This window comes from Clinocottus analis, unplaced genomic scaffold, assembly GCF_023055335.1.
Source record: "Clinocottus analis isolate CAN_PGR_092001 unplaced genomic scaffold, fCliAna1.0.p SCAF_19, whole genome shotgun sequence".
NCBI classification, from domain to species: Eukaryota; Metazoa; Chordata; class Actinopteri; order Perciformes; family Cottidae; genus Clinocottus; species Clinocottus analis.
In genome coordinates, this window is record NW_027175920.1 from 16,030,668 (window position 1) to 16,055,062 (window position 24,395).

At 47.5% G+C, this 24,395-nt stretch overlaps 2 protein-coding genes across 4 annotated transcripts; one reads left to right on the forward strand and one right to left on the reverse strand.

The window, feature by feature from the left end:
- Positions 1-505: 505 nt before the first annotated feature.
- rab3gap1 (RAB3 GTPase activating protein subunit 1) lies at positions 506-19,178 on the forward strand. 3 transcript variants are annotated; one of them, XM_068582907.1, is made up of 26 exons: positions 506-556; positions 632-687; positions 1,728-1,806; positions 1,908-2,040; positions 2,182-2,260; positions 2,969-3,088; positions 3,318-3,483; positions 3,951-4,050; positions 4,595-4,676; positions 4,795-4,863; positions 5,714-5,787; positions 6,197-6,289; positions 6,483-6,655; positions 7,170-7,268; positions 7,510-7,682; positions 8,206-8,260; positions 8,694-9,029; positions 9,691-9,828; positions 10,479-10,709; positions 10,818-10,914; positions 11,414-11,517; positions 11,830-11,945; positions 12,149-12,251; positions 12,915-12,938; positions 14,036-14,059; positions 18,152-19,178. In XM_068582907.1, exons 1-26 carry the CDS (start codon positions 539-541, stop codon positions 18,383-18,385), a joined length of 2,976 nt encoding a protein of 991 aa, XP_068439008.1. In that variant the 5' UTR covers positions 506-538; the 3' UTR covers positions 18,386-19,178. The 3 variants fall into 3 exon arrangements, with proteins under 3 accessions (XP_068439008.1, XP_068439009.1, XP_068439010.1); XM_068582908.1 differs by lacking the exon at positions 14,036-14,059; XM_068582909.1 differs by lacking the exons at positions 12,915-12,938; positions 14,036-14,059.
- Positions 19,179-22,003: 2,825 nt separating this feature from the next.
- LOC137789287 (high choriolytic enzyme 1-like) lies at positions 22,004-22,801 on the reverse strand. Its single transcript, XM_068582712.1, has one exon. The coding sequence runs from the start codon at positions 22,799-22,801 to the stop codon at positions 22,004-22,006; it is 798 nt and encodes a 265-aa protein (XP_068438813.1).
- Between the last annotated feature and the right edge of the window lie 1,594 nt (positions 22,802-24,395).

Genomic DNA, 24,395 nt, shown 5'->3' on the forward strand with positions numbered 1-24,395 from the left:
ATCAAAACTTGAGAGCCCTGTCATCGTAAAGCACGAGTACTGATCGAATGACTACCTGCTCACTTCACATAAATTAAGGTCACAATATCAACAACCTATCCTGGTGAAGACAGCTCATAAACTTTATAACTTTTATTGGGCAATATTACCATCTTCTTGTTAACTTTTACAGAGGAGCAATAGAAAGCTTCGTGACTTGATGATTACAAACTGTCATGGGACAAGATGGCTCTCCAGGAGATGAAACCACCCAGAACATCATTGGTACAGCAGGGATGAGGAGCCTCTCTGAGACGAGCTGAAGGACGTTCACCTGCTGCTGTCTGGAGAGAGAGAAGAAGCGGACTCTCCTGCCACAATGAGGCCGCTCACAGATCTGAAACCACTTGACCCGACTGAAACCTGAGCGTGATTACACGGTTTGACCTGTGGGGGCGCTGCAGCGCCGCGCAGCGTCTCGGCAGCCGGAAACAGGAAAAATACGCTGCAGAAGAAGAAGAAGCGGAAGAGGAAGCGGAAAAATAACAACAACATCGACATGGCGGCCGACAGTGACGTGAGTTTCTTGAACCCAGTCCCTTCGTGTCCGTGTGTTCTCGCAGCAGCAGTGTGACGTGTCTCTCTCTTGCAGCCGGAGTCCGAGGTGTTCGAGATCACAGACTTCACCACCGCGTCCGAGTGGGAACGGTGAGGTCCGGGTCTCTGTGACGAGCTGAGACCCGCTACTCTCATAGTGTATTAACCCTATTAGGCCCCCGGGACACACGCACGCACACGCACACGCACGACCCGTCCGCTGACAGATCCGCGTGACACGTCACAGGCTGTGTGAGTCTGCGGGTTGCAGCTCAGCCTCAACACTTCATCTGGAAAAGAAGATAACCGGATGTGCGCTACAGTGGAAGACCTCTGAAGACTGTTATAGACCTCTACAGACTGTTGTAGACCTATATAGACTGTTATATATATATATATATATATATATATATATATATATATATATATATATATATATATATATTGACCACTACAGACTGTTATAGACCTCTACAGACTGTTATAGACCTCTATAGACTGTTATATATATCTATTGACCAATACAGACTGTTATAGACCTCTAAAGATCTAAAGACTGTTATAGACCTCTGCAGGCTGTTATAGACCTCTACATACTGTTATAGACCGCTACATGCTGTTATAGACCTCTATATACAGTTATATACCTCTACAGACTGTTATATACCTCTACAGACTGTTATAGACCTCTGCAGACTGTTATAGACCTCTGCAGACTGTTATAGACCTCTATAGACTGTTATATACATCTATAGACTCCCATACGCCCCTACACAACATGCAGACCTCTATTGACTGTTATAGACTGTTATAGACCTCTATAGACAGCTATAAACCTCTGCAGACTGTTATAGACTTCTATAAACTCCTATAGACCTCTACGGACCTCTATAGATTCCCATATGCCCACACAGACGCATAGAGACCTCTGGAGACTGCTATTAACATTATATCAATGACATAGAATGGTCTTAAAGTGACAGTAACATTGTTTAGTGCAGTTATTTCTGGAACAATTTAAATTGTCCAACAAAAGTACAAAACCATTGTGTTACTATAATCTGCATGAAATATTGACTCGGCAAAAATGTATAAGTCTGAACGGACTGGAAGCGTCCCTGCTGCTGACGGCTCAGTTCCTCTCCTTTCAGGTTTGTGTCCAAAGTGGAGGAAGTGTTGAATGACTGGAAGCTGATTGGGAGCGGTGCAGGAAGCTCCGCCCTCCAGAGGGTGTGTACTCCTCCATGTTCAGCTGAACACACAGTGAGCAGTTTGGTGCCGGCAGCTTGGGCCCCGTCGCTCTGCTGTGACGCTCCTCTTCGTCTTCACAGGGCGAGTTCACCAGCGGCTCCTGGGGGGAGAAGGCTCAGGAGATTCAGTTTGCTGACTTTAAGTTCCACATCACGCATCACTTCCTGAAACAAGAATGTGAGCAGGACAGTGGGAAGGACCAGCTCGAGGAAGGTACGTGTGTGGTAATCTGGAGGTTAATGATGAGTCCATGTCCCTGCACACAACTCAATATTTAAATATGTTCCACGTGTAAATATACACAATTCATCTTTCTCACAATGAGTGTGACGGACCTCTTGTTCTGGTGTCCAGATGCCTTCCCTCTGGCTATGCAGGACCTTCTGTGTATGAACAATGACTTCCCTCCTCGAGCCCACTGTCTTGTCAGATGGTGAGTTCCAGCATGCATTATGTTTTCATGATCGAGTGACACAGAAAGCCGCGCTGACGTTCAACCCTGGCTGCTGTAGGGAGTTTTACATGGACTTCAGTCAGAGCAAAGTTTTTTCCTTCCATCAGTCTGGTGACATTTTACAGTCTGACCGTCTGATCGCTGTCATTCGTTGACTGAGACTAAATATGTGTGAAGCTTTAGAAAAGCTAACTGGTGCTAGAAACAGACCCGGTGCCTCCATCCTGCCGGCTGGTTTGTTACACAGAACATCTGAGAAGCCTCGTTGGAAACAGTGTTGGAAAAGGGCAAGCACTTTAAAAAAAGATGTGCCAGGTAATTGGAGGAGCCATCTGTCAATCAAACTCTTACTGAAGCCAGTCGGTGAAAGAGAGTCGAGAAAAACTTTCAGTGTCGTTCTCTTCTCTTTAATGTAGAAATAGTGAAATGATGCTGTAGCAGCAGCTACGCTAACCTTTTCAGGAGCCTAAGCCCCGCCCTTAGCTGCCATCAGCTCCTCGCAGGACGCTGATTGGTTCGTGCTCTGGCTTACTGGTGGTTCGCCTCACTTGGAGCTTGATAAGCTAGATCTACGTGTGATCTGTGATCCTGCTGCTCATGTGGTCGCCTCCATCGCGAGGTGCCAGCTGCAGTGCGAGGTCATCGAGCGATAGCGCGCTGATTATGTTCTGCTGTGACTGTGTGCAGGTATGGTATCCGAGAGTTTGTGGTCATCTCCCCTGGAGCCAACTGCGAGGCGATCATCAGCGAGTCCAAATGCAATCTGCTCCTCAGCTCCATCTCCATTTCTCTGGCCAACAGCGGCAGGTGAGTCGTCTCAACTCCAGCTGAGATCCACAGAGATCACAACATGCTTACTCTGTGCCCCGTTTTCTGTTAAAGTACTTTGTTACAGTAACCTTTTGTTGAACGTATTGATGAGTCCTGCGTTTGTGTGTGAAACATTGCAGTCACGGTTTCAGCAAGGATTTGTGTGTCCCTCTGTTTGGGGTCACAGGACTCACAGTGTGTTCCTCTTCTGTTTGTGGTCTCTCAGCCAGGTGCCCATGTTTGTGCAGATCCAGCAGAAGTGGAGGCGGGTGTATGCCGGGGAGTGCCAGGGCCCAGGTGTGCGCACGGACTTTGAGATGGTCCACCTGCGCAAGGTGCCGAGTCAGTACAACCACCTGTCTGGCCTGCTCGACATCTTCAAGTCTAAGATCGTGAGTTTCTTCCATCAGCTCATGAAATCAGTTAATTTTTTTAAAATAAAATAAAACCAGAGACACACACACACACACACACACACACACACACACACACACACACACACACACACACACACACACACACACACACACATATATACTTTGTGGAAGTCAGCATTAGATAAAAAGAGGCACCATTCAGGTGGTTACAATCTGCAAACTTACCAGTAGATGACACAACACCTTACACACTGCTCCTTTAAGACTTTAACAACATATTTATATATTTAAATATTACACATCAGCAGAAGTATGGATTCATAAGATGACAATACAACATCTGAAATGGTTCTCTTTCTCTTGTGATCAGAAACAAAGATCTGAAGCTCTCCGCCTAACCTGAGAACGAATACGGATACAGATCATCCTGCTGGTTGAACAGATGCTCATCACTCACCCTTCCATTGTGTTTGTGTCCTCAGGGTTGTACCCTGTCCCCTCTGCCTCCAATCAACATCGCCATCCGGTTCACCTACATCCTCCAGGACTGGCAGCAGCATGCGTGGCCCCAGCAGCCTCCAGGTAGCTCATGTGGTGACACCTTCCCAAGTCATCTCAGGATCATGGCGATAGTCACCATTTAATCGTGTCATCACCTGTTTCACATTGGTGTTTTACATCCAGAACATAGAATAGATGTTCTAGATGTTGGGGTGCAAAGTGAACTTTGTAAACGTGTCTTCCTGTCACAAGATGGGCGCTTTGTTTCAACAGCATCAAGGTTGTTTCATGCTTGGTGTTTAAAATAACACCCTGCTTATTACTCGCTTTAGTTTACTCTATAATCGATGTTGACGTAGGAGCTGGTTACCTGTGTAAGGTGTTTTTAAATGTATTTATTATGTTTGTGCTTTTTTTCAAAAATTATTGCAAAATACAGTACATAATTGTGAAATAACTACAAAGATCGTACATGTTGCACAGATTTCCCTTAGACCCGTAAGTCCTTCTGTGCGTCAGGTATCACACGAGACGGAGTCCGTCTGGCTGTAGCTCCTCCCACTCTCTCATGCCGTTTGTCACTTTGTGGTGACACTGTTGTTGTGTTTTGTTTGTCTCCCGGCAGACTTTGACACCCTCCTTGGAGGTGAGGTAGGAGGGGTGGAGTTTGGGAAGCTTCCATTTGGAGCCTGCGAGGAGCCAATCAGGTGAAGGCATTGTAACTCCTTACAGTACTGAATAAACACAGCGATACATTGTTTTACAATTAATCTCTGAATCTCTGTGCAAAATCAAATCTTTCTGTCTCTGTTTTGGTTGTTGTAGTGAGCTTCATCTTGCCACCACTTGGCCTCACATGACGGAAGGCATCGTTGTGGATAATGACGTGTACAGGTAAGCATGTCCTGGGTCCTCTGTCTGGACTCTCTCTGCTTCCTCAGTCACACCGACTTTCAGAGGTACATGGATACTCTATTTGATTGTGTTCGCAGCGTTGCAGGAAGAATAATTCCTGATCCGATCTCTAGAAGTCTATGCTTCATGTGTTAAAGCTGCATTCTCTCTCCTGACCACCAGGGGGCGACTCCTCTGGTTGTATAGAAGTCTATGCTTCATGTGTTAAAGCTGCATTCTCTCTCCTGACCACCAGGGGGCGACTCCTCTGGTTGTATAGAAGTCTATGCTTCATGTGTTAAAGCTGCATTCTCTCTCCTGACCACCAGGGGGCGACTCCTCTGGTTGTATAGAAGTCTATGCTTCATGTGTTAAAGCTGCATTCTCTCTCCTGACCACCAGGGGGCGACTCCTCTGGTTGTATAGAAGTCTATGCTTCATGTGTTAAAGCTGCATTCTCTCTCCTGACCACCAGGGGGCGACTCCTCTGGTTGTATAGAAGTCTATGCTTCATGTGTTAAAGCTGCATTCTCTCTCCTGACCACCAGGGGGCGACTCCTCTGGTTGTATAGAAGTCTATATAAATGACTCTACTTCACTCTTGATGATTGGTGGTTCGATTACCGGCGCCACTAGTCCTTGTCCGTGGGAAAGACACTTGACCCCTAATTTTAGTTAGAATGCTGATCTTTTTTTAAATTTTTTATATATATATGTGTGTGTGTGTGTGTGTGTGTGTGTGTGTGTGTGTGTGTGTGTGTGTATTTACTCGTCAAAATGTCCATAATGTCAACCAGCAAAAGCTTTGTGATGTAAACACAAATGCTCCCTCTCTTCGTGTGACCTGCAGTGACCTTGACCCTCTCCAAGCTCCTCACTGGTCGGTCCGAGTCCGGTCAGCTGAAAACCCTCAGTGTCTTCTGGGTAAGATGAAGCCCTGTTCAGTAGTTTCTTTCCTACAAACAGTGAAAATAAGATAATGTTTCACATCATCCTGTTCCAAGAACATTTGGAAAGCTTTTTTCAAGACATTAAAGTATTCCAGTAACTAGTAATTATCTTATAATTATATGAAAGGTTTAAGTTGGTAAATGCTGACATCATTGAGTTAACCCTGTTTGTAGTCTGCTGAGTTGAAGTTCCACTGGTTTCTCTCCTACAGACATTTTACCTGCACTTCTTTTGGACAACTTACGAAATCATTAGAATTGATTTTGTATCACAGTTTCCAACCTGTCTAGTAGCTGGACCACAGCGGCCCTCCCACTGCTCTTTGTGCTCCGTCCTCAAAGAACGCTGGCAGGATTTGACTCATTCTTCTCCTCCCATGCAGGTGACTTGCTGACTGAGTTCTTCAAGCTCTGCTGTAGGAAGGAGTCCACAGAGGAGATTCTGGGAAGAGGACTGGCTGACGAGGAGGGCAAAGGTCAGGTTACCGGCTGCACCGTTAAACTCTGTGATGTCATCAAACACGTCACAGTCACAGACGTTTGCATCGAGCCTCTTATTAGACGTTTCCTTTGAAGCAGTGAGCAGATGCATCATTGATACAGCGTCAACATATGAGACGGTAACTGCTTTGTAGGATTATAATTAACTGCCATTTTCTCCTTAAATAGAAAATAGTGACATCAGCTCTGCTTTGTCGAAGCTGACGGAGCCGACAGCCACGGTGCCGATGTCCAAACTGTCCGTCTCCAACATGGTGCACAGCGCCCGCAAGCACATCCGGCGCCGCAGACGCCTTGACGAGTCCCCGCTCAACGCTGATATACTCAACTCTATCCTTCTGGTAAAGGGTTTAGAACTGCATTTGGGAATTAATAGTATTATGTTCCAGCGAAATGATATCCATCCAGCTATGCTCATAAGTTTGGCCGCTTGCATCCGCAGTGACATAGAGTTCATCGGGGTCATAGAGGTCTTCAGGGTCATAGAGGTCTTCAGGGTCATGAAGGTCCTCAGGGTCATTGAAGTCCTCTGGGTCATTGAGGTCATTGGGGTCATAGAGGTCTTCAAGATCATAGAGACCATCAGGGTTATCGGGGTCATCGGGTCATAGAGGTCATCAGGGTGATCGGGGTCATAGAGGTCATCAGGGTCATTGGGGTCATAGAGGTCATCAGGGTCATTGGGGTTATGGTTAATTTGCCTCCCCGAAGAGGATGTGGTGGTTGAGTTTAGAAGTTTCTCAAACGGCTCCTCCACCACACAACAATATCCCCAGTCCCACACTGATGGATTGTCCTTTTGTAAACATATTTTTGAATTGAAAGTTGACCTGTTTGTGTGTTTTCTTGTCTCAGTATCTCTTCCCAGATGCTGCTGTGGAGAAGTCATCCGAGAACAGCAAGAATAGAATGTTTTCCTGTGGGAAAGAAGAGCAAAATAAAAACTCTGACTATGTATGTGAACCATTTACCACTAACACACACTGACAATACTGCACATGTAACAGAGCTTACAACCACTAGAGTAACTGTTAAACCATCACAACCATCAAATAACAAGATGTTGTGCTGAAGCTGGAGCGTCAGGATGCCTCTGTGCCTTCTCTTCTGGGTCAGATGTGTTCTTGCAGCTGATCCCTGTTCTGAATTAAAGTTTTCCAACGTGTCTCCATCGCCCCCCTCGCTCGCTGTCCAGAACCTTTTCCTTCAGCTGAAGTCGGCCCCCAGTGACAGTCTGACCTACCGGCTGGCTCTGTGTGCGTGTCTGGTCAACTACAACCATGGCGGCCTGCGCGCCGTCGCCCACCTCTGGCAGGAGTTTGTCCTGGAGCTGCGCTACCGCTGGGAGAACAACTACTTCATCTACGGGTGGGTTCAGCACGCTAAGAGAACAACTACTTCATCTACGGGTGGGTTCAGCACGCTAAGAGAACAACCACTTCATCTACGGGTGGGTTCAGCACGCTAAGAGAACAACCACTTCATCTACGGGTGGGTTCAGCACGCTGAGAGAACAACTACTTCATCTACGGGTGGGTTCAGCACGCTGAGAGAACAACTACTTCATCTACGGGTGGGTTCAGCACGCTAAGAGAACAACCACTTCATCTACGGGTGGGTTCAGCACGCTAAGAGAACAACTACTTCATCTACGGGTGGGTTCAGCACGCTAAGAGAACAACTACTTCATCTCTGGGTGGGTTCAGCACGCTGGGTTGGAAAGAGCTCAAGGCCTCACAGTCGGGTTCACATCTGAGGATTCACTTCCAGGAGTAGTAGTATTGGTGGTGGTGGTAGTGGTAGTGATGGTATTGGTATTAGTACTACTAGTATTAGTAGTAGTAGTGTTGGTCATATGCAGCTCATCTTCTCCTCTGCTCTTGACCTGCAGACTGGCTGCTGGATCTCCAGATCTTCGCTGTTGTCTTCTTCACCAGAAGCTGCAGGTACACACTACAAAGCCTGTTTGAGCCATGAAGTCACATTATGCAAAAACACACAAGACAAGTGAAGCTGCAACAGGTTATTTGGATAATTTTTTATGGCCTCTGGGAAATAATAATAAAAACAAATGTAATATTGACTCAGGTTCCTCGGGGCCCATCCTTTCAACAGAGAACATGACAGTGTGTTGACTGATCTAGTCTTACTCGAACATTAAGTACCGTGATGTGAGTTTAAGTAGTATACTTTGATGCTTGTATAAGTAGTATACTGTGTACTGTTATGTGAGTATAAGTACTATACTGTGATGTGAGTATAAGTAGTCTACTGTGTACTGTCACGTGAGTATAAGTAGTAGTAATTCTCTTCCTCCCTCTAACGGAGCGGTGAACACATGTTCAGTGTCCTCTGACACGCTGTCACGCTGCTGTGCAGATGCTGAACTGCTGCATCGAGAGGAAGAGGGCGAGAGACGAAGCTCGCAAGGCGCTGGAGGGCAGCAGGGAGAGGGAGCGCCGGGTGTCCGGCGGCCGCCCCGCGCCAGAGTCCTCCGCGGCGACTGCGTCCGGCTCGGCGGCGAGGGAGGTGTCTCCGGGGAAGTCCTGGGACTCGTGGAGCGACAGCGAGGAGGAGTTCTTCGAGTGCCTGAGCGACCAGGGGGAGAGCGAGGAGAAGGACGGCAGCAAGAGCAAAGCGGAGGGGAGGCTGCACCCCCACAACAACATGACCCTGCTGAACTCCACGGAGCCGCTCTACGTGCCCGTCACTCAGGTCAGGACCTGGAGCGCTGCTGGACTCTCGTCCACATGTGAGGCGCGTTGAGAGAAAAAAGACACTTGAATGGTCGTGTTGATGGAAGAAGATGTGATTGTGTGTTGCTAGATAAGACTTTGATATGTTTATGTGGTATTTCACAAGCGGTAATATTCCCTTTTTAGGCCACAACCTCTGATACGTGTCTGAGGTTTGGGTTCTTTTGGTTTTATTTCACTTCCTCTAGTCTAAATGTGCGGAAGCCCATTTCTGCCACAACAAAAAAAAGTCATAATTATGAATTTCTTTTGAGGCGGAAATGGGTTTCCATATATTTGGATGTTAATTGGTCAAAAATAATTCAAGACTTCAGCGACAATTTAAGAAAAGCGCAGGGGAAGAGGGGCAAGTGACTCCAACCCCTGTGTTCATAAGACAAGCTGGAGATGGTGGCTGATCCCCGCTGCTGCGTGCCGGCCTCCACCCAGCAGAACACATCAGTTTGGGTTGATGCCCATCACCAGTGACATCAGAAACGTGTCGATGTTGAGCTCCCAAAGACAGAACCGGACCCCGGCCCCTCCTCCACTCCAGTGTTGAACATGAAGATATGTGATGAAGTAAATCTATTAGAGCCGCATGCGATGTGAGGTGCGGACACTGTGTGTGTGATTGGCAGGAACCTGCTCCCATGACAGAGGACCTGCTGGAGGAGCAGTCGGAGGTACTGGCCAAACTGGGCACGTCAGCTGAAGGAAGCCACCTCCGGGCCCGGATGCAGAGCGCCTGCCTGCTGTCGGACATGGAGTCCTTCAAGGTGAACCACATCCAGTCTACACTGGTTACACACTGTGTGCGCGTGCCTGTGCGTGTGTGTAGATATATATATATATATGTGTGTGTATACATATAGATAATTATAATGCTGTATCGCGCATCAGAAACTTTTAATACTTTCTCCAGAGACGACGTCATTTCCTGTAGTACTTCACATGAGCTCCAGAAGCCACGTCATTGGCTGTCATGGTTTACTGCCCTCCCGCAGAGACGAGCGTCACAACATAGATCCAACTGATCCAGGATCAAATTAGTTGCCAAGTATTTGTACAGTTAATTTCATTGATTAGTTGTTGCCCGGACTATGATATAATACCTGGTATATTGAAATGAGATATAGTTAATATAGACGTCTATAGTAAGACGTCATTATTTACACATAACACTTATTGAGGATTAAATGACACAACAATCCTCATGGTGGGCCAATATCCATCCAATCCCACTGAGGATTTCTTGTATTTTTTTTCTTGTGATCATGAAAGAAAGAAGAGAAATAATTAAAAGATAAACAATTCCTTGGTGGTGAAGATATGTTCCAGCTGCCTCTTAAGAGGATTGATGCGACAGACACGCATCTGATCCGTTCACGTTGATCACAGACGTATCCCGCTTCCTGTCTCTCCTCAGTCGGCCAACCCCGGATGTGCTCTGGAGGACTTTGTGCGCTGGTACTCCCCTCGAGACTACGTGGAGGAGGAGGAGGTGGTGGAGGAGACGGGCAGCAGAGTGGTGAAGGGGGAGCTCAGTGCCAGGATGAAGATCCCAGGCAACATGTGGGTGGAGGCCTGGGAGACGGCCCGGGTCACACCTGCACGCCGCCAGAGGAGACTGTTCGATGACACCAAGGAGGCCGAGAAGGTAGACTCGTGTCCAGCTCTACCACACGCATGTCTCGGTGTATGGGATGTAGCTGAGAGAAGGTATGAATGGGGGACACTAACGCTGGGCCTTCTCTGGTCTTTCCAGGTTCTGCACTATTTAGCAGTGCAGAAACCTGCAGACCTGACCCGCCACCTGCTGCCCTGCATCCTGCACGCTGCTATTCTCAAGTTGAAGGAGGAAGGTGAGTCATGGTTGCCTTGATATGACTTCAACCAGTAACAGTGAGGACAGAATATTGTAGTCGTGAAGAGGACATCCCCGTGTGCATCAACAGTGATGAGAGCCGCCTGGAGGCACACAATGCCTGGAGGGCTTTCTGGGCAGCGCAACTATGAACCGATAAGAGTTCGGAGGTCAAAGGTCACTGGGACCTCACAAAACACATTTTGTCTCTCACTCAAGAATTGATATGCTACATATGATCACTTCAGAGCGATGACATCATGGACAGACATGGATGTAAACTGAAAGTGGACTAGTTGGTTGTCATTACTGTCGGTTTGCAGCCCGACTGTGTGCAAATAACATGGCACATGTTCATAGATTGAATGTGTAGTGTTCTCAAAGCTCATTTTGATGTAGTGGGTTGTAAGGCGTCAGTTTAATAATGTCATGAAGCAGTGTTTCTCCCATGATGCAAGAGGCAGACTCATGTGAATGGGATGACTTTGCCCTCATAGAGTCAGCAGAGGACATCCCATCAGTCAAGCGGTCCATCCAGCACGCTGCGGGTCAGGCCAGCAAGCTGCTGCACCCCCTCAACCCCGACTACAAGAAGATAGAGGTCAGAGAACTCCTCAAGTCTTCAGTCCTTTCATGGCGCTCGCCTGAATGCAGACCACCGGGTGGCGCTGCATCCATCTGTACACACAGGCTTCGTACCAGCCTCATACTCAATCCTCTCTTTGATCACAAAACACAGTGACTTCCTCCGACTTTCATTTGGAAAAGTTGTGGAATTGTATGTTTCGGTTCTCTTGATGTCAACAAACAAAAGGAATCCGAGCTGGAAAACAGGAACGCTGCATTTCAAGTCATTGTTGCATCTCTCCAATTATTACCTCTGCCGTGTGTGTGTGTGTGTCTCTACCTGTAGGATTTCATCAGTCAGCTGATGGCCATGGAGACGGCCATCACCAGAGCTCGCTCTCTCAAGGCCAAGTTTGCCAGTTGTGAAGGCGGGAAGGGAGATGACGCAGAAGAGCTCGAGAGGTAAGCTCCACAGCGCTTCATGTGTTCATCACGTGGCCTTGGGGCGTGTGATGAACACATGGAGGGAGGATATGGTCCACATTGGAAGTACATTATGGCGACGCATGATCGACATTAAAGAGCGGACGTCAGCTACGTGTTGTTGCACTGACCTATTTGCTTGGAGTAGCAGCTGGACCGTGACGGCTGATGTCTTCCTCCAGGTTTGTGAGCTCCCTGCTGGAAGAACCAGAGGTGGTGGTGATGGGCGCTGGCCAGGGGCCGGCCGGCAGCATCATCCACAGGCTGTTTGTGAACGCTCAGAGGGTAAGCCGCCTTTCTCCGGCTCCCTGTGCCTCCCTTCACCTCTTCATGTCCGTCTGTCAGCAGTTTGGGGGTTAGCGATGTCGCGGCTCTCACGCAGTAGAGGTGGGGGGGAAATCGATACAGCATAGTATCGCGATATTTTGCGTGGCAATATTGTATCGATCTTTTATTAATTACATTCTAAACTTTTTGGTCCTAGAATAATATAATCATTTTATTTTTGGTTGACAAAGTTTTCCTTTGGGGACAATTTGCGGTTGAAAAAAAGGTAATAAATCGCAATATTTCGCAATACTCAATGTATCGCAGTATCATGATAGTATCGTATCGGGACTTAAGTATCGTGACAACATAGGTTTGTGGGACCTGTGGTGGTTCCCATCTCTATCCACGGTGGAGCGGGGGACACATCCAGTGTTTGCCCCGCCTGACAGCCCTGTAGGTCTGGAAGTTACAGGGCTCTCTGAGTCGAGCTGTGACATTGTGGTGCAGCTTTCCGTTGTAAACTACCTGTGCTGCTCCTTTACGTCACGATACACGTGTGTGTGTGTGTGTTTGCTTGTGAGGCGACGGGCAGCCAAGCAAAACGTGCTTCTTTTTTGTTCTACGTTTCCTCCATTCGACTGTATTTGTGTTGTTTCTTCCCCTGCTGCTTCCGTCAAGCTGGCTGACTTCACCAGTGACGAGGTAACTACCAGTACAGCTCTACCAGTACAGCCCTGACTCCCAGTACAGCTCTACCCCTCAGCTGCCCCTCACTAACATTACACACACACACACACTCTTATTCATTTCCATTTGTAATAACGTTGTGGGGTTGCCTCGTGACATACTCCTGATGACATATTTACTTGTGCTGTATCTTTAGTCGAAGGGCCGATCGCACCAGACACGACTCTAAAAAACGCGTCGCTAGCGAAACCATTGATTCCCTATGGTACGGCGCCTTTCATGCACGCTTTTTAAACGCTGTGCGGCGCGTTTTTCTAGCGTTTTTTCAGCACGTTTAACAGTTAAAATATTCTCAACTTTTAAGCGCGCTGCGCGGAGTCGCACAGCTCATCACTGTCACACTCGGCTCAGGCGGCCAATCGGATCAAGCAGGAGGCGGGATTTATTCCTTCCTGGTTTTGTGTGGTATGAACAGCGGGGAATTTAAAACCTCCGACAAGGCACTAATATTACCGGTATTTATTTACAAAGAGCTTTACAATTCTAGATGAAAACACTACTCTAATGCTCAGAAGAGGCTCCAGCTGACTCCTGCTCAGCCCACTGAGAGCTCTCGTCATCCAGACACCATTCGCGGATAGGTATTCACCGTACTCTCTTTAAAAACACATTTTAAAAAACGGCCGGCGAGTTTTTGGGGAAAACGGCCGCTGCGTTTTTGTCAAGGCGTTTTTTAAGTGGCTGCGCTTTAAAAAGCCGCGTCCAGTGTGATCGGGCCCTAAGGTCTGTTTCAGCCTTTGTGGTCGCCTCGTGGTCAAAAAGAACGAGGCACTTATTCACAAGAAGACACGTTAAAGAGCACACATGAACCCTGCCGGGTGAACATACAAACAGTACGCGTAAACGTTTAAGATGTGTACTGTACAACACGCATAACCGTTTACAGCAGGTATAAAACCCCACAACCAAGTCCTCCATCACCTGCAGTCCAACACACACACACACACACACACACACACACACACACACACTCAGGAAAGCCCAGCCCATCTCAACATAAATGTGTGTATTTGATCTGCATCTCCTCTCCTACTGCTCCCATGTCTATAAAGCAGGGCCTCTTTGGTGACATGGAGGTTTGCACAGCAAAGATCTTCTACCTGTGTAGTCTCAGTCTGCTGTTTGATTTCCTGTAGTCCAGCTCAGCTACGTCTTGTTTTCTTTCGTAAGAAGCACACAAAGCTAAAGCCACTGCACACTGGGCCTCATGCAGAAGACCAGTGTACTCCAGGTGCACCAGAGCTTCTCCTGTCGTACCCGGCGTGCTGGAAGATGAATCCCACTTCATCCTAAATTGAAAGGCGTGTGTTCGATGGTTTAATAATAGCATAGGAAACGCCCCCTAAACACCATGTAAGGGCAGGTGTTGGGCACATGGCCAAAGAAGAGAACGGCTGTAAGAAGAAGATCTTCAGCTGTGTGGAAGTGGAGCTTCATAAAGTCAACGTGTGATCTTCCAGAGCGTCAGTACTGCTGTTACAGGACAATCAAAGAGCAGCACGTAAGCCACGGAGAAGCTGAACACACAATATCACCTCGAGGCTTCATACACTGAACCAGGTCCATGGACCAATAGTATTTATTTCATAATCCAAACATTATTACTTCAATTTAAACGGATGTTTGCTTGCGTTGGAGAAACTAATATTGGACTGTGAAAACACGATTCATGGTTGTTATCTTGAGAAGAGTGCTCTCCACCACTCGTAACATGTAGAAGAGCAGCAATACTTTGCTGAACCCCAGAAATCACTGGGTACGGAAGTGACAAGAGGAAGTGAGTTCTTCTGCTTCCTGCATGAGGCCCATTGTTTCTCCTCCCCGTAAGTGGTGTATGTCTTCAGCTTCCTCGTTTCCTTCCTCCTCTGGGGAAGCCAGGACCCGAGTAGTTCTTTACTGGCAGCAGAGCGCCTTCAGCCTGAGGGAGAGCTGCATGCTGGGAACCTTGCTGTTACCAGGTTATTAGTTGTCTTTGTGTTTGTGCATGTCAAATTCACATCCTGGTCACTGCAAGTCTACGGTTTATTACGGTGGGACTCTGACCTCGGCCAGGATCGTCAGCTGGTGGCCAAAGCACCTGTAACAAACCATAGTTCATGTCTCTGACCGCTGTCTGCAGAAGTTTCCATCATATCATGCACAACGCTGTATGAATGACTCACACATTAAAGGGAAAGGTCCGATGTCTCACAACTCGTAGAGTTTGGACCGAGCATCAAACGGACAAGTTGAAAAGATGCAAACATGAATGTAGGAATAACAAGGGCCCGATCCATGTGACCCGAAGACAGAGCAGAGGAGACTGAACTGATTTGGGCTTGACTCTGGTGTTTCAAACCAGTCAGCAAGCAGCGCCGTGAAGACGTCTCCAGTCAGCAGACTGTGCGGCTTCATCACCCGGCGCTCAGCAGACAGTGATGAGAAACCTGGATGTGTAATTAAAACCAGACGTCCCGCTAGAGGAGGCGCCGTGTGCATGTGACCGTGACGTAATCCCCTGTGGAAGGTTCCCTCTGAACAGACTAGTGCTAGAGCTGTATCATGGTGGAATAATCCAGTATAATGAAGTGGCCTGTTACACCAGTCAGAACTTTGCATTAATGCAATATTGTAAAATTGTTAAAAAAAATTTAAAAAAAAAGTCAAATCAGAGAATATTCGATATTTTATTTTTGGAAACATGCTAACTTCCTCTGTTTTTATAAGTGTGGATATCAATCTCATGTGTGTCATGTATGGAGCATGTGTCAGGACGTGTTTAGCCTAGCTTAGCATCAAGACGCTGTGCTCTGAGTGTTAACCCGGTCCACCTCGTGGTCTCAGTCTCAGTGGCTCATGGAGACAGTTGAACGCTGCAGACGGCAGCTGCTGAATGAGATGAGAGGACCTGAAGGACCACGAGGTCTACTGAGAGGACTGACAGCAGCGGGGGAACCCCACAGAGAAACTCTGTCTGGTTCCTCCCGTTTGCTTCTGATTGTGAACCAAGTCCCCGTCAAGACGAGCCCCTTGTGAAAGCTGAATACGGGACAGCAACAAGAACCCCATCAGGCCCCACAAGAGAACCCCACCAGGTCCCACAGGAGAACCCCATCAGGCCCCACAAGAACCCCATCAGGCCCCAGAAGAACCCCATCAGGCCCCACAAGAGAACCCCATCAGGCCCCACAGGAGAACCCCATCAAGCCCCACAGGAGAACCCCATCAAGCCCCACAGGAGAACCCCATCAGGCCCCACAGGAGAACCCCATCAGGCCCCACAGGAGAACCCCATCAAGCCCCACAGGAGAACCCCATCAGGCCCCACAGGAGAACCCCATCAGGCCCCAGGGCCTCGCAGTCTTCACCCTCATCAGAAATACGGCCGGCCATGAAATTGAAAGAGTTCCTCCATGTTGTCAAAGTGCGCTCCGTCTTTGAAGCTCTGCATGCTTTCTGTTTGTCCTGTTGAAGAAATACCAAAAGACCCACAGAAGCCCAGAGATCCCACTCAGCTGAGGGTCCTGCAATGCACCCTGCCGTCATGGAGGTTCACTGTACAGCCTGGAGTGCACGAGGATGTGCACGTTTCCTCCAGTGTGCTGATACCGTTGAGCTTGAAGTGAAGAGAAGAGGGTTTCCTTCTTTGGCTTTTTCCATCACAAGTATGTTTTGCTTGTAACTCAGGAGCTTCATTCGTGGTCTTGGAACCTGCAGAGGAACCGCATGCACTCAGCAGCTTTCCTCCATCGTGTACTCTGTTCTTCTCTTGAAGCTTTCCTCCATCGTGTACTCTGTTCTTCTCTTGAAGCTTTCCTCCATCATATACTCTGTTCTTCTCTTGAAGCTTTCCTCCATCGTATACTCTGTTCTTCTCTTGAAGCTTTCCTCCATCGTGTACTCTGTTCTTCTCTTGAAGCTTTCCTCCATCGTATACTCTGTTCTTCTCTTGAAGCTTTCCTCCATCATATACTCTGTTCTTCTCTTGAAGCTTTCCTCCATCGTGTACTCTGTTCTTCTCTTGAAGCTTTCCTCCATCGTGTACTCTGTTCTTCTCTTGAAGCTTTCCTCCATCGTGTACTCTGTTCTTCTCTTGAAGCTTTCCTCTATCGTATACTCTGTTCTTCTCTTGAAGCTTTCCTCTATCGTATACTCTGTTCTTCTCTTGAAGCTTTCCTCCATCGTATACTCTGTTCTTCTCTTGAAGCTTTCCTCTATCGTATACTCTGTTCTTCTCTTGAAGCTTTCCTCTATCGTATACTCTGTTCTTCTCTTGAAGCTTTCCTCTATCGTATACTCTGTTCTTCTCTTGAAGCTTTCCTCTATCGTATACTCTGTTCTTCTCTTGAAGCTTTCCTCCATCGTATACTCTGTTCTTCTCTTGAAGCTTTCCTCTATCGTATACTCTGTTCTTCTCTTGAAGCTTTCCTCCATCGTGTACTCTGTTCTTCTCTTGAAGCTTTCCTCTATCGTATACTCTGTTCTTCTCTTGAAGCTTTCCTCCATCATATACTCTGTTCTTCTCTTGAAGCTTTCCTCCATCGTGTACTCTGTTCTTCTCTTGAAGCTTTCCTCCATCGTATACTCTGTTCTTCTCTTGAGACATTGTCTCTACGACTAGACTGAGTTTTCCTTTCCTCTCTCTACATTCATAACACTACTTTATCTTGCACTGTTGGAAGTTATGACCGTCCAGTCCTGATGAACCCATTGAGAGGTGCTGCTGGAGCTGGATGTTCATGCTGGATGCTGTATCTGGTGCTGCCGATGGATTTTATTGTATGCTATTGGCAACTGTTCTGTTTATTCACGTCAAAGACGGGAGACTAAGTATCAAACACAGTACTACAAGTGTTTTATTTTGACACACACACCGGCCTCCTTTAGGAACGAGTGACTGAACCAAATGTTTCGTTATCCCTCAGCGTTGTTCTTCATTAAATGAACATCTAAATGCTGGAGTTCATGGTGTGAAACAGCTCCGTGTGTGTGAGCTTCTGGCTGAGCGCCGCAGACAGGACGACTCATTGACTTTGCTCTTTTAGAAACCTTGAACTATTCTTTGTGAAAACAAATTTGCAGCATGTTTTGAGCTTTGACTGGTGTATCAGGCTGCACTAGGACATGCACACTTCTCTCTGGCTGCCTTTTCCTTGCTGGTGAGTAACATGTGCCCCTCCCCTCCCCAGGCGGCCCTCCTGGCTCCGCTGGATGAAGACTTGGTCCGCGACAGGAAGCCGGCAGGAGGAAGCAGTAAAGTGCCCGACTTCCCCCCCCCGGCGGGCCGTGAGATCCTGCTGCGTACGTGTGTCCCTCGGCCCGCACCGTACTCCAAAGCGCTGCCTCAGCGTCTCTTCTGTGTGCTGATGAGGGAGGAGTTCAGGCTGGCGGCCGCCTTCTCGTCAGACACGTCCTTCTTCTAAGGCGGCCGTCACACAGTCCTGCATCTGGAACACGGTCACCTGCAGGACTTCAACAGGACTCCCTGGGGGGTCCAGTGAATGCTTCTGTTCAGGCGCGACATGTTGTCTTTTTCACTCTAACTCTCATGAGTATTGCTACCTGAAATGAGAAAGATCCTTGGTATTACTTTGTTATTTATTTGGCACTTATTGCATTGTTGGTCCTTAATAAAAGCTTAAATAGAATATAAGAGGGTAACTATGCTCAGCAGCACACTCAGACACTACGACAATGTCCACGTCACAACTTATTGACATGATCCCATGATGCATCTGGAGAAGAGTCACTGTCTCACTGATCCGACTCTGCTCTCATATCACTGAACGCATCCTGACACTTCTCTTCCTCCAGCTGACCAAAACACTGTCCAGTGTTCTCACGTCACGTTTCAAGGCTTCGCTTTTAACAGAACTAAGTTTTGTTGATTTGAACGGTTCAGAGATATTATATCATAAATAATATGTCGATACAAGTTGTACATGTGTGTCTCGAGACAGAAGGTGTGATGTCATGTGTCCATACGTGCTGTGTGTAACACAACACAGCTGTGGTCACGGATCTGTGTTTGTGTTCATGGTCTTTTCAACAGTAAATAGGATTTCATGCACGAAGCATTTACCAGCTGTAATTATATCACTTTTTTTTTATTTTACACTTTTTTTTTGCCTTTTCACCTGTAACAGAAAATATATATATACAGAAATTAAAAGCGAATAATAATAACAACAACACAAAGCGTCTGGTTTGTCCTCTCAAAAACATGACACATCCTGAGAAACATTGAAGTGTTTCTTGTCTTGTGTTATTGTTGACGTGTAAACATCGTCCATTCCTCCCACATTGCTGCTCTTGAGCTCTCATTCTGTGAGTTCACAGTTCCATCTCATGGATGTCACCCATCCATCTTGTGATGGTGGTTCTGTTGTCATCTCTTTGTGAGAGCCTTCTTACTCGCTGCTAGCAGAACTTTAACAGGATCTGCTGTCATGGTCCATACAGGACTCAGGTGTGTCCTTATTGAATGTTGACAATAACCATATGGACATTTCCCCAGAATGTACACTTTTCTGGACACAGACTATAAACATGGGAGTGTTCTACTGTTACTGCTCGTGCTGTGAACCATCAGTGGATGTATTGCAGGTCAGTCGACCCGTAGCCTTCTCTACCTCTAGTTCAGCACTGGGTGAAGTCAAAAGGTCATGTTGATCTTTTCCAGTGGGTCCAGTGTCTCTCAGACAATAGTGATGTGCTCCTTGTCAGCAGATGGAGGTTGGCTGTAAACATTTAGATGATGCTTCCTGTATGTACTCAATCTCCTTGGGTTCATGATTAGTAACTATCTGTTGTTCTGTCTGCATGTTGTTGTTCTTTTTGCCAGTAGTTTATTTGTTTTTGGTCCCACCTCTTAGTGAGGTTGTTTAAGAAAACATGTTTTCTTTTCTATCTCTGTCGTTAGTAGTTTACTTCTACGTTTCCTCTGACAAATGTTTCTTCTGGTACCTGTCGGTCCAGATGTTGTTGGCAGTGACTAATGTTATCTAAACCCCCGTTTTCTCTGCAGAAACACCACGATGATCCCCAACCTCCACCCCCTGTGAGTGACATTCAGCACCTGGTCTTCCCGAAAATAATTTAGCAATTTCTCTTTTACCCGTTATGTCACATTGTCACAGGCTATTTAGTTCTTCTTAGTCTCAACAAACGGACCAATAACCTCCCTCATGGACTTTATTACCCTGTATCCTAATAATAATGTTGCTTACATGTTGACTGAGAGGTTGGATGGCCTAATAATGTATCCCTTGATACATAACCCTGCAGTGACGGCAGTAAATGTGCTTATTGCACCTCCGGCTGGTTTAAGTGTGAAAGCAACACGTGAGACAATGTGTACTCTCATGCTTTCGTCTTGCCGGTCCAGCAGCTCCTCTGTGTTTCCTCTTGGACACACAGGAGACAAGAGGACCAGGAAGACACACAGGAGACAAGAGGACCAGGAAGACACACAGGAGACAAGAGGACCAGGAAGACACACAGGAGACAAGAGGACCGGGAAGACACACAGGAGACAAGAGGACCGGGACGCCACACAGGAGACAAGAGGACCAGGAAGACACACAGGAGACAAGAGGACCAGGAAGACACACAGGAGACAAGAGGACCAGGAAGACACACAGGAGACAAGAGGACCAGGAAGACACACAGGAGACAAGAGGACCAGGAAGACACACAGGAGACAAGAGGACCAGGAAGACACACAGGAGACAAGAGGACCGGGAAGACACACAGGAGACAAGAGGACCGGGACGCCACACAGGAGACAAGAGGACCAGGAAGACACACAGGAGACAAGAGGACCGGGACGCCCCTGTCCTCTTGTCTCCTGTGTCTCTTCCCTGTCTGTCTGTCTGAAAAGAGCCGGGTCCTGTTCTTCCTCCTCTTCCTGGGCCGAGGCTGCAGGAGCAGCGATCCACAATCAGGCGTCTGCTGTGTATCGGCCCGGTTCTTCCTGCCAGAACGTTTAATGTTTCCTACCCGTCACCTGCCTTCACGCCCGCCGTCGGGTTCCACCTGCTCTGTTCCTTATCTTTTGTTTTTCTGTGTGAATAAATCTTTTTGTTTTTCCCTAAACCTTCCATGACTCCCGTGTGCTGCACTGTGGGGCCTGATGGGGTCAACGATCAGCTCCTGGCCCTAACACACACAGAGCCCCCAATCTAAACAGAAGCAAGCGCGTATGACTACATATAATAATAATATTGTATTAGCTCAGGCCCTATGTTCGTAGAGGGTACGCTAGGCAATATAAGCAGTTTACATGGCTTTGATACTATGACAAAATTCAATTTATTAACATGCTTTCTACATCTAGATGTGAGTCTGAGATGCGCTACGGAAACATTTTAACAAGCACAAGACGCTGAACAGTATTAGCCAACAAGTTAAAGACCGATAACTGTAGATGTTATTTGAACTTGAGTATGTAATAAGTATTTACAGGGATGCTAGCATGGCGATGATTAGATAAAGACTTCAGCCAGAAGCAGGTACTGGTCCCGTCCTTCCCTCGGTACTGCAGGTACCGCTGGGTTGTGATCAGCTCACCATCTGCACTATAGGAGGTCGTCACTGCTCTCTCTGAAAACATGCATGTCCTGTACTGTCGAGACCACCCACACGACCGCACAACGAGAATGTATGTGATGAAATTGGTGAATAAGCCACAACACAGAGACTGAAAAACAACCATTGATGATTCATGAAGGGTTTTTATTATTATCCTTAAAGCTGACACCTCGGTGGGACTTTACAAAGTTATAATCAATCAAACGGTATGGAGGGAAATGAAGATGGATAAAGAATATATGCAGGAAACAAACGAGGGAATGTAGACAGACACTGGCTGCAGATCAACTTCATTTGTACGCAGTTTGTGTTAACTTCATTACAAGCATTGTAGAGATGAGGGACAGAATACTGTGATAGGAACTGCAGGTTTTGGTACAGCAAATTGGAAAACTCTTCAACTGTTTAGCTGAATGATAACTTGAGATCAGATGGGATTGGAAGCTTTGTTAACATCTATAAAGCATGTTGATCCTCTTGATGTCCCATTGGGACAAACGCTGAGCCTGGCCAATCTGGACGTTCGGGTTGGGGATGGGCGTGATGGAGTCTGCCCCGTACCGGATGGAGAAGGCCGTTCTTCCATAGTGCATGACAGAGGAGTAGTCGTAGGGAGTGTTCAGGTTGTTGGTGTCCTGCTTGTGGAAGTTGTAGGCCATGTTCGGGTCGATGTTGTTCCAGTTGATCCGGACGTAGGAGTCGCGGTCGCTCCTGGTCTGCTCGTGCTGGAAGCCCAGAGCGTGGTTGATCTCGTGCTGGATGGTGCCGTGGTAGACGCAGCCCCGCCTGTTGAGAGAGAGCTCCTGTCTTCCACCTGTTCTGCCCAGAGCTGAGTAGCATCCACCTTTGTTCTCAATGCTGATGAAGTCGTACTCGCTCCGACGGGGGGCGAAGCGGATGCAGGTGCTTTGTTGGATGCCCTTCATGGCGTAGCCGATCTTATCCTTGTCCAAGGAGCTGAACTGACTGCTGATGGTGTAGGGGATTACCACCAGGCCGTTGGAGCCTTTCTTCCACAGGCACTCCTGGTTCCAGCACTTTATGGCGTTTCTGGTCGTGGGAGCCAACAGGTCTCCTTCCAGCAGCATCTCATTGGTGGCTTTGTTGGAGTTCAGAATCCTGGTGCTGACGTCGACGGTGTCATCATCGTCCATTTGGGGATCAGCTTCGCTTCCTTCCTCCTCCAGAGCATAGGCATGAGAGAGGCCGAGCAGCAGCAGCAGCAGCAGGCTGACTGAGGGAGTCATCTTCAGGGGGAGTCTGGTGGCTGTGGAGCTGATGTGGAGGGACGGCTGGAAGCTTGATGTTTGACTCAGTTCTGCCCAGGCTCTTTATACGCTCCTGTACAGGTGTGTCTGCAGGAGGATTATGGGTAGGGGTCCAGACTGCTGAGCCTAAGTAAACCTCTCCAGGGAGGACTCCACAGACAAACCTACTGCTCAAACATGGTCTGTTATCTCTGGTGGTGAGATGGATGAACACACAGGGCTCACTGGGTGGGTCTTGTTTAACAAGGAATCTTCAACTGTCTTTATCCAAAATGACTTCCAGAGTTAACTAAGGCTAAACAATTGATGGATATATGTCCAGACTGTGTGTAGTGTCTGCAAATCTTCTCAACTGTTGCTAAATAATATTATTAGGAAATAAAAAAAACATTTTTGATGATGTCTTATTGTTTAAAAAAAACAGTTTTGACACAACCCACATGCAGTTTATAATGATTGCTATAACTAGCCAACTATGTTGCTGTTGAGTACATTCCAGCCTTCAGTTGCCAACATCATATTTTAATACTGTTGACTGATGTTCAAACCACAACAGTTATGACTTAATAAATGTTGGCTGAATCGGTCAAATTCATAATTTCACTCTGGAGAGACTGTTTTAGAATGTATTACATATTCATAACATTTAAATTGTTCAAAGTCTTTTGCGATTGGAGTCAATCTTTAAAAAATAGTTTAATCAGGGGGAAGTGATGCTGAGGTCAGATGAGGCAGAATCCCCCCAGAGTCCAGACACTGGTGCTGGTGCTGGTGGTGGTGGTGGTGGTGATGATGGTGATGGTGGTGGTGGTGGTGGTGATGATGGTGGTGGTGGTGATGGTGGTGGTGGTGGTGGTGGTGATGGTGATGGTGGTGGTGGTGGTGGTGGTGATGGTGATGGTGATGATGGTGGTGGTGATGATGGTGGTGGTGGTGATGGTGGTGGTGGTGATGGTGGTGATGGTGATGGTGGTGGTGGTGGTGGTGATGGTGGTGGCGGTGATGATGATGGTGGTGATGGTGGTGATGGTGGTGGTGGTGGTGGTGATGGTGGTGGTGATGATGGTGGTGATGGTGATGGTGGTGGTGGTGATGATGATGGTGGTGGCGGTGATGATGATGGTGGTGATGGTGGTGATGGTGGTGATGGTGATGATGATGGTGGTGATGGTGGTGGTGGTGATGGTGGTGATGGTGGTGATGATGATGATGGTGGTGGTGATGATGGTGGTGGTGGTGGTGGTGGTGATGATGGTGCTGGTGGTGATGATGGTGGTGATGGTGGTGATGATGGTGATGGTGGTGATGGTGGTGGCGGTGATGATGATGGTGGTGATGGTGGTGATGGTGGTGGTGGTGGTGGTGATGATGATGATGATGGTGGTGGTGATGATGGTGGTGATGCTGGTGCTGGTGGTGGTGATGGTGGTGATGATGGTGGTGGCGGTGATGATGATGGTGGTGATGGTGGTGATGGTGGTGGTGGTGATGGTGGTGATGATGGTGGTGGTGATGATGATGATGGTGGTGGTGGTGAATCGCATATGGGAGGAGCCAACTGTTTAGCATGACA

Excerpts from the sequence above, each read along its gene's own strand:
- rab3gap1 (XM_068582907.1), top strand. Across the intron at positions 4,677-4,794 it reads GCCTGCGAGGAGCCAATCAG|TGAGCTTCATCTTGCCACCA; the intron begins GTGAAGGCATTG and ends TGGTTGTTGTAG. Across the intron at positions 5,788-6,196 it reads AAACCCTCAGTGTCTTCTGG|GTGACTTGCTGACTGAGTTC; the intron begins GTAAGATGAAGC and ends CCTCCCATGCAG.
- LOC137789287 (XM_068582712.1), bottom strand. The coding sequence starts at position 22,801 with ATGACTCCCTCAGTCAGCCTGCTGCTGCTGCTGCTGCTCGGCCTCTCT.